Source organism: Gymnoscopelus microlampas (assembly GCF_963454915.1).
Source record: "Gymnoscopelus microlampas genome assembly, chromosome: 17".
Lineage (NCBI taxonomy): Eukaryota > Metazoa > Chordata > Actinopteri > Myctophiformes > Myctophidae > Gymnoscopelus > Gymnoscopelus microlampas.
In genome coordinates this window covers 39,376,973-39,386,018 of record NC_139954.1, presented here as the reverse complement: position 1 = coordinate 39,386,018, position 9,046 = coordinate 39,376,973, and the positions used below count along the sequence as shown (strand labels likewise).

The following is a 9,046-nucleotide window of genomic DNA, read 5'->3' as shown; positions in this document are numbered from 1 at the left end:
ATCATCTAAATAAGAGGGTTGAAGGGTCAAAATAAAATAATGATCATAATAATATGTTTGTGAAAAAAGCTTCAAGTTTATGAAACTTTAACGCTTGTTTAAGCCACTTTTTAAGGGTCATACAAAATCAAAACCTAGCCCATTCAATTCAGCGTCCTCTTCTGAGTCTGAAAACATGTTTTTTAATTAAAACAAAATATTTTAGAAAAATGTGAGAAAAGCTAAACTTTGAACTATTTCAAAAATCTATAACTTCTTATTGCAGATCGGCTATTTTCTTTTTTTCTCTCTTTCTTATATTATTTGACAATTTGGCCAATGTTTGACCAGTTTATAGTATAGTTTGTTGATTACTTGTATTACAGTCTTTTTCTTTGATTTGTTTTCATTTATTTTCTAAGGTATTAAAATTATTACTTAAATTGTCAGGGTCTCGACCCACAGGTTGAGAACCGCAGACATCCTTCATGCACAAGGCGGACAGTGTTGCCAGATTTTGCGATAGAAATAAGCAACCAGGTCTATGGAAATTAGCCCAAAAGAAGCAACTATGACTAATTGAAAATAGCCAATCTACAAGCTCACAACGGGTTGCGATGCGACGCGCTGTGAGCTTGTAGATCTGCTATTTTAAAACAAAACTCTTATCTGGAAGAAAATGTGAAAAATTAGGAATATTTTTGAAACATTTTAATACGAATCTTGTATTGGGGGTCCCCCCTGGCATAACATGTGTTCAGATGGGGGTCCGTTGATTGGATAATAGCCTACATATTAATCTGGGGGTCCTTGACATGAAAATGTTTGAGAACCACCACTGGTTTAAACGACAGTAAGGAAGCAAGCCCAAAAAACTTCACAGAAAAAGAAGCCCAAAGTCGCTTATAATAAGCGGATATGGCAACACTGAAGGCGGAGCTTGTTAGTTTTGAAATCACACCGGAAGGCAGAGGAAACGGCTGTTGGCTGAGAGATTTCTTTTTCAAACCGGGGTGCTTTCGTGTTTACTGTACTAGATAACAGGTAAGTTTAATTAGTTTATGGAATTAAAATGTTATCCAAACACGGTCGTACACGGTTACATGAACTAACACGTTCATGTAACCGTGCACGACCGAGTTTTAGCCATGGTTCACACGACGCTCGTCCTTTCACGAGCCTCATAGCCGGAATTTCAACCTGTTTTTTGCACTTTCAACCCGTACATCAACATAAATATTCATACTTCAACTATAAAGTGCTTACCCCACGGCCACGAATGTTACAATTTTAATCGGGTGTGTCTTAAGTACCTGCATCTTCCGTATTGTTGAATAAAATATATTTTAATCCGATCGGTGGCCATTTTCTCATAGTTGTAATGCATGTGTATAATGTAATACACCTCCCAACCGACGGTCGCGTAGTTTAAAGCATACAGAAAACTCGGAGAAAATGGCCACCGATCGGATTAAAATTACTTTTATTGAACAATACAGGAGGTACGGATACTTAGACCCTCCCGATTCAAATTGTAACATCCTTGGCCCTGGGCTAAGTGCTTTATATTTGAAATCTGAACGTTTATGTATGGGTTGTAAATGTAGAAAACGTCATGATATGATCATGTTTCAGGACTAACGGTTTATCAACCGCGTTTACATAGAAAGCAATGTGTTTGCACCATTTAATATAAATGTATGATGTTACAATGCGACCAGGCATCCTAAAACGTTAAAATATGATTCAACTTGTTAGTTGTAAGATTAGCTCTTAAAAGAGAGCTAATGTTGGCCACATATCCCTTTGGTGAGGCCACATTTGTTTTGACTGTAATTATTATTTTATATATGAATCTTGTTTTTAACCTACAGTAAAAAGTAAAATAATTTAATTAAGAGACAGAGAGTACAAATGGTACCAATGTATCCTTAAGGAGAATAAATTAACATTGAGGATTTTAGTGTGCAGACAAATTTGGTAATCCGTTTTTTAACTTAAGTTTTGTTTTGCAGACAGTAGCTAACAAAAGCAGGTAATGTTTATCATCAAAGTGGGCTCCAGGGACCCTCAGGGGTCATTGGGGGGTTTCCATGTGGTTCCCAGCTAAATGAGATTATATAGCATGAAACTCAGTTTAACCACTTAAACCCTATAAATTGCCTATTTGAAAATGGCAGATCCACAAGCTCACAGTGCATGGTGATGCGTTGTGAGGGTGTAGATCAGCTATTAAAAAACAGTATAAACAACATTTGTGGAATATTTTTGAAACACTTTTGTAAATCTTGAGTCCTTAGCCAAGTACATACTAATTAGGGGGTCCTTGACATGAACATGTTTGAGAACCACTGATTTCATTTGTATAACATGAGTTCATTAATCAGTATGCATTGTGAAACACTTTGCCAAGTTCATCAGAAGAACTGGTTATCACACACCTTCAATTAACCCATTAAGACCTGAGGCCGATTCTACAAAATGTCTTCTAAATTTATTTGTTTTTAACTTGTGTTATTATGTCAGTGGTTCTCAAACTTTTTCATGTCAAGGACCCCAAAATGTATATGTATTTGGCCACAGACCCTCATCTCAAAATATTTTGTTCTAGGGACCCCCAGAAACAAAGATTTGAGTTACAAATGTTCGATAAAAATTCAAAGATTTGCACACATTTTCAAGATTTTTCTAAAATAACAGATCTACAAGCTCGTAGCGCAGCACTCGGTGCCACGCTATGAGCTTGTATATCTGCTGTTTTTGAGTAGCCAAAGTGTAAAATAATGCTTTTTAGGTCAAATCTAAAAATGACACAGAATCGAATGCACTTAAAAAGCGCATAACCATTCAGTGTTCAATTCAGGGATTTGAATCGTCATATATTTGTAACAATGATTACTGTCTCATTTCATCGTTCTTTGACAAACTTCTACCATCTATTTAACAGGCCGTCACCAAGAAAGCCCTTGCCTTAATTTGGATGGTACTACAGTTGGCAGTGGCTATGTAAGTCATCAATCAATCAACACAAAAAGGAGAACACTCCATACACACACACACACCTAAAAGAAATGTGCTCAAAGTTTTTCCTAGTGCACAGTCACACGCACATTTTTGGATTGCTCCTTAAAATCCCATGTAACCATCTTCATGGTTTACGCCAGGCAAATTTAAGCTGAACCTAATTGTCTCTTTTACAGGCAGCTTGGTACACACCTGGCCGGGGAAAAAAACCTGCTACAGACTTCCTGGAGGAGCGATTGAGGAACACCAGGAAGCGCATGAGAAGGCTGAAACGACCACACCACCAAGAACCAGAGGAACAGACCGTCCCTAGTACACCAGGTAATACTAATAACCAATGTTAATTATCCCCACCAGGCTAGATTGGACAGATGCAAGGGATTATATTTGCGGTCCCATGACTCTTCTGTCCATCATCTTCTAAAAACTAGTCTCAGGCACCGCTGGACCGATTGGCGACTTTTCACACACTCCAAGTAGGCCAGAACCTCAAATACTTGAAATCAGCTATAATGAATCTGTACTTATCATTCAACAGAATCTGATGTGCCTCCTGAAAAACGTATTGAAATGGTTGAATGGATGAAGGTCAATAGGTGTCCAGTGTCCCAGGTTGAGGACTACATGAATCAAACATCTCTACATGGAGGCAAGTGGATTCGCAGCAATGGAACTAAAGGCCTACCGGAAATATTGGCGTATAGTTCCCTAGGCTTGTAGACAATCCTGGCATGGTAATACATTATTTTGCTATTGCAGTTTTGCCTATTTGAATGATACTCTATTTGACTGATACTCTGCAATGCACTACAAGTTTATGTTTAACCACCTAGACCCTACAATATATACTTTGTAGACAGGAGTCCACAGGGTTCTACTTGGTCCACTCCTTTTTTCTCAAACTGTTGTCACACAATGGTGTGTTTATCAAAGAGCTTATCTACAATACCCTACTGCTTGCATACACTCTTATAAGTAGACTCATAAGTGATTTTATTTTAATTTTCTCATTTTACAATTGTTTATATAATGTTATGTTCTCTTCTGTGTAGACCCAATCCTTCGATCTCCTAATCTCTCCACCTGGTGTGGAGAATTTGATTTGTGGGATTCCTCAAGAGGAAGAACTGCACACTTCAGGTGGGGGTTTCATTTAACATAATGGTTAAATAAACAATAATGAACTGTAACTATGTTTCTTAGCAGGTGCTGAGGTTATGAGTTGGGTCTCTTGGATTCTTTCCTGCTTTCTTCACTGTCCTCTGGTCATAGAGATTCTGAAGGGCAGAGCGCTTAGACCCCAAGGCGGTTACCCTCGGCACAACTTTGGGGTTTCACATAATGATATCTGGGTGGTTTTCTATCAGCTGACATGAAAAGCATTCTCTGACCGGGTCAGCCTGTGACTGAGCACTTGGTGTTCAGATAAAACTTGTATTCTGACCATGTGACATTGGTGTAAAATCACTCCTCTGTGTTTGTATAGGTGCACAACACATGCAGTTTGAGTCAGCCTGGGCCCTGACCAGAATCCCCTCAGCTACCTTCCTGCCAACACGCACTGTGCCCATCTTCATCTGTCTACAAGGACATCCGGGAACAGGTTAGCACCTTTTTACCCACGAATAACAGAGCAACATAAGTTTAGTTGGGAATTAACTGTCCAATTGAACTATCAGGGCGACATATGAAAATATGCTTTAGAGGAATGTCTGGTGCTGTATGCAGTTTGGAACCCAGGATGTAAGGTGATGGAGACCATTACACAAGAGGTGTATATATGGAGCTGACTAATTTGTTTGCTGATTCCATGATGACACATTGAGGTTAGACACTCCATAATTGGGCGTAGCTGCATTTGGAACTCCTTATATCAGGGGTCTTCAACCTTTTCAGGCCAAGGACCCCCTAACTGAGAAAGAGATGAAGAAGGGACCCCCACTATATATTACATAAAATTGTGTTGCAGATTAAAGCTTATCATAGATGTTGGATTCATGTTAATGTGTATTGTCAGACATTTAACGACTTAAACCGTCAATACTTAGTAAACTTTCACTCTGTACTTGGTCTGCTCTTTTTCCCCTCTTTGCCGAAAATAGCCGATCTACAAGCTCGCAACGCCTCGCGCTGCGAGGCGTTGTGAGCTTGTAGATCGGCCATTTTCGGCTAAAGTTGTCCGTAGAATAGGGATGCTATTGTTCAAGTGGTTTGTATAAAGAAACAATGATCTTATCACAGAGATTTGGCCGACCCCCTGTAGCAACTCTGAAGACCCCCTAGGAGTCCCAGACCCCCTGTTGAAGACCCCTGCCCTGTTATGGCTGACTCATGGTGACATGAGCGTGGCATGGGGGATCTCCTGTAAGCCAATTTTAATATAGGTAATTGTCTGATCACAGTTATGAGAAAAAGCGTTCATCTGTATACATTAATCTATTGAAGAATAGTGAAAATAGCAGATCTACAAGCTCGCAACATCTCGCAAAGTGATGTGTTGTGAACATGTAGGTCGGCTACTCTCACTATTTTTCAACATTTTTAAATGCCTGGCCTGTTCTGGCCATAGTACATAATGGTATTATTGGCCCCGGTCATTGTCAGTCATTTCTTTTTTGTTTACAAAGCCTAAAAGTCGGAACCGAAATGTAATTCGTCCAATGTTTAATGCCAAAACGGTTACATTGTTGATCATAATTATTTGTATGACAATTAACCAAATGTTTTCCTAATTTACACACTTTTTCAAATGTATTTAGTCACTGTATTTTGTTCTGTGGTTTGCTGTGTTGTAGGCTTATGCTGAGTTTAACAGGATCGCCACCACACACCTAGAGACAGACTTCTTTGATGCTCTGGATCGCTATACACCACAATTGGTCACTATCTTAAAGTCCAAGAAAGGTGCCATTAGAGATAAATTATCCGGAATTGTGCAGCAAATTGATGGGTAAGTCTACAACATGCTTCTTATATTTGTAATTATCATGACTAAGTTTATGTACAACCTATTACCCCAAATAGTACTTATGCTTCCCGGCTGTATTACAGAGTGTTAAAGTATTGCTAACTATTGATCGTTGTTGATAACTAAATGCTGTGGATTGTACTATTTTTAAATCACATCTCCAATCAGCAACTGTTCTCTGCAACTGTTCATCAAACATATATTGTGGTGTTTCATGCTGTAACTGTACTGTAACTTGTGATGGTCAGATCTTGAACTTTATTTGTTCATTATCCACTTGTAGAAACCCGACGTGACCGCGCTTGGTAGGCTTGTTCTCCGAGGCCTCCTTCTTCTGCTTGGAGATGACCGCAGCAGTTTCTACACCACTGTCTTGGTAAGTTCTCATAGTTACACCTTAAAGGTCCAGTGAAATTACATTTTCGTTAATTTTATTTTGAAGTTTCAGTCTGAAACGGCCTTGCAAACCAATCAGAAGGTTCAATCCCTTCAGGCTATAGCACGGTGGAATCTCACTCACATGGTGTGCAGTGTAAGTGTTTGTAGCCTGCACTCACACGTTGCTCAAGGGAGAGAGAGATGGCCACTATGCAGAATGTTTGTTACCAAGTTGCTTATTTCTAGCCTAAAATGTTTTCAGATACATATTTTACTGTGCTGTTTACCATGAGTAATATACTGTCAAAAACAGTAGGCCAACCAATGTTGATAAAACTTCTCAATGCAGATGTGTGTGAAGTGTCAACATTTCCCTGTTGTAATGTTGTTTTTGTTTGGTTCTGTACAGGATTGTGACAGCGAAAGTGAAGACGCCTGGTCAGAGGTATCGGTCGGATTGCTGACTGTGAGCAGTGAAGATTCACCTCCCTCAGATGGTGTCGACCTTCAGCCAGTGTCAACAGCCATCATCCTTGAAGGAGGTATTGTGATGGATAATTTCCATAACCTCCCTCAAGCACCGTGCCTGCTGTCTAGCCTGACGTATGCACTCAATTTGAAGTACCCTAATGATATGAAGAACATATTGAACTTTATTCAAAGAGTGATGCTTGGCTTGGGAAAGGAAAAAACTACCCCCCAAACTGCAAAGTCTTAAAAACCTCCTGTCATTTTAGAAAGATTGTATAGTGGATAACTGGTAGGCAGGTTGTCCTCAGCCCTCCTTTGTGACAGTAGACTAAAATGCATGCATTTTATTTTTCTCATGCATGAGAAAATGTTGTAAAGTGATAGGAGTTCTAAATGAAGCCACTTTTATTCATTTTAAGTACTTTAGAGCTGCAAATTATTAAGACTTTGAATGTAATACCATTAAGTAAAAGTAAGGCACTTTTTTGAAATTGACAAGTGTTCACTTGTTCATGTGTGAAATAATGTACTCTTTCAAACTGTAATGGGGCTGTCCACACTAAGCATATCACTTTTGTCAATCCTATCGTTGTAGAATTATTTAGTTTAAATACAGTGCAGACATGATCATTTCAGTGGGCAGTTGCTCATGTCTTCCAGAGTTCCAGCAAATCACTCATATTGTCATCATCAACACAGATACTGTTCGTCTTTAGTTGTGTTGAACAGGAGGAGAAGGATGGAGGGGCTACTAGGCTACAATTGCAGTAGCAACACAGAAATGTGTGAGGAATTAATTAGCATAATGACTTTGTGGACGAAAAGAGGTTCACAATCATTGGCTACTCTAAATTCTATAAAATAAATTAAAAATGTGTACATATAGTGCTTGGTGTGGATGGCCCGTTAGGCTTTATTAATTACGCCATTTGTATTACTAGAGCACTTGTCAGTGTGTTTTGTCAGACCGTTGGTTTAGTCTGCAAAGTTAGTACACGTTTGGTCATTATAAGCCATGTTGGGTATTGTTTTTGTGGAATCGCTTGTAAATAATGGTGGTTTGGTTTGTAATTTAAATTTGCAGATCAATTATTTTCAAATAGCATTTTTATATAGGTGTAAAGTGCTCATGTGGCATATATTCACTTACAAAATATCCAAATGCTTGCAGACATTTTCACGATTTCTTTCATAAATAGCAGATCTACAATCTTCTATATGTTATATATTTCATCTGTTAAATCATAAAAACAATGCTTAAAGCAGTTCAAAGCAGGTCTAAATGCCTTGGTTCAATAAATGTGAAGATTCAAATCATATTGTCTGTCTTTATTTTTATATTTTCACATTTTGGGAAATGTAAGGTAATTTTGAACAAGATGTAGCCTTACAGTATATCAGCATACACATAATTTAAAATGTACATGCAGATTACCATTAGGTTGTTGGATGATCAGGATCAATATTGATTCCTAACATGATTCAGTATAATCAATTTATAAATTAAATCAGTGTTCGATTCCTGATGTTGATTCAACATAAAAATCAACTAAAATGTGCATGCAGATTACCATTTAGATGATGGTTGAATCAATGTTGATTCCTAATGTTGATTCAACATTAAATCAACTAAAATGTGCATGCAGATTACCATTTAGATGATGGTTGAATCAATATTGATTCATAACGTTGATTCAACATAAAATCAACTAAAATCAGCATGCAGAATACCATTTAGATGATGGTTGAATCAATATTGATTCTAACGTTGATTCAACATAAAATCAGCGTGCAGAATACCATTTGGATGATGGTTGAATCAACGTTGATATAGTGTTAGTTAGTGGTTGAAACACAAACGTTGAATCAACAAAGATTAGGGTTGCAAATTCAGTACAGTTTCAACGTTGAGATCGAACGTTGATTCAACCGTTATGGCCGCCTATTTTTCAACGTTGATTCACCCATATTTTGCTATCTGGGTTGTTAATGCTTTTGTTGACAAGAGAGAAAGAAAATACATTTCTCTAATTCTTATTTATTTTGGGTTTGGGATGAATGATTTAGTGCTCTCACTGCTCTGGCAGAGCAAAATCTAATGTAGTCCTTTCAAGGAACTCGGTGGGTGCATGTTGGTGTGCATGTTTGTTGCTTGTCCATTTGTGTTTGAATAAGTGCATGTGCATAGCAGTCAGTGGCGTGCACAGACATTTTGAGGGGCAGGTG

General features: G+C 38.2%; 1 protein-coding gene across 4 annotated transcripts; it reads left to right on the top strand.

The window, feature by feature from the left end:
- Positions 1 to 273: 273 nt before the first annotated feature.
- Positions 274 to 8,134, top strand: LOC311064809 (uncharacterized protein). Of its 4 annotated transcripts, none has more exons than XR_014602755.1 (10): positions 274 to 1,023; positions 2,927 to 2,985; positions 3,180 to 3,324; positions 3,542 to 3,737; positions 4,056 to 4,143; positions 4,490 to 4,606; positions 5,247 to 5,387; positions 5,799 to 5,953; positions 6,255 to 6,347; positions 6,759 to 8,134. XR_014602755.1 is itself a non-coding variant. In XM_084084757.1 (10 exons), exons 4-8 carry the CDS (start codon positions 3,647 to 3,649, stop codon positions 5,807 to 5,809), a joined length of 345 nt encoding a protein of 114 aa, XP_083940883.1. In that variant the 5' UTR covers positions 274 to 1,023; positions 2,927 to 2,985; positions 3,180 to 3,324; positions 3,542 to 3,646; the 3' UTR covers positions 5,810 to 5,953; positions 6,255 to 6,347; positions 6,759 to 8,134. The 4 variants fall into 4 exon arrangements, 3 of the variants coding, with proteins under 3 accessions (XP_083940883.1, XP_083940882.1, XP_083940884.1); XM_084084757.1 differs by having other exon boundaries at positions 3,542 to 3,652; positions 5,245 to 5,367; XM_084084756.1 differs by having other exon boundaries at positions 3,542 to 3,652; positions 5,245 to 5,387.
- The last annotated feature ends 912 nt before the right edge of the window (positions 8,135 to 9,046 follow it).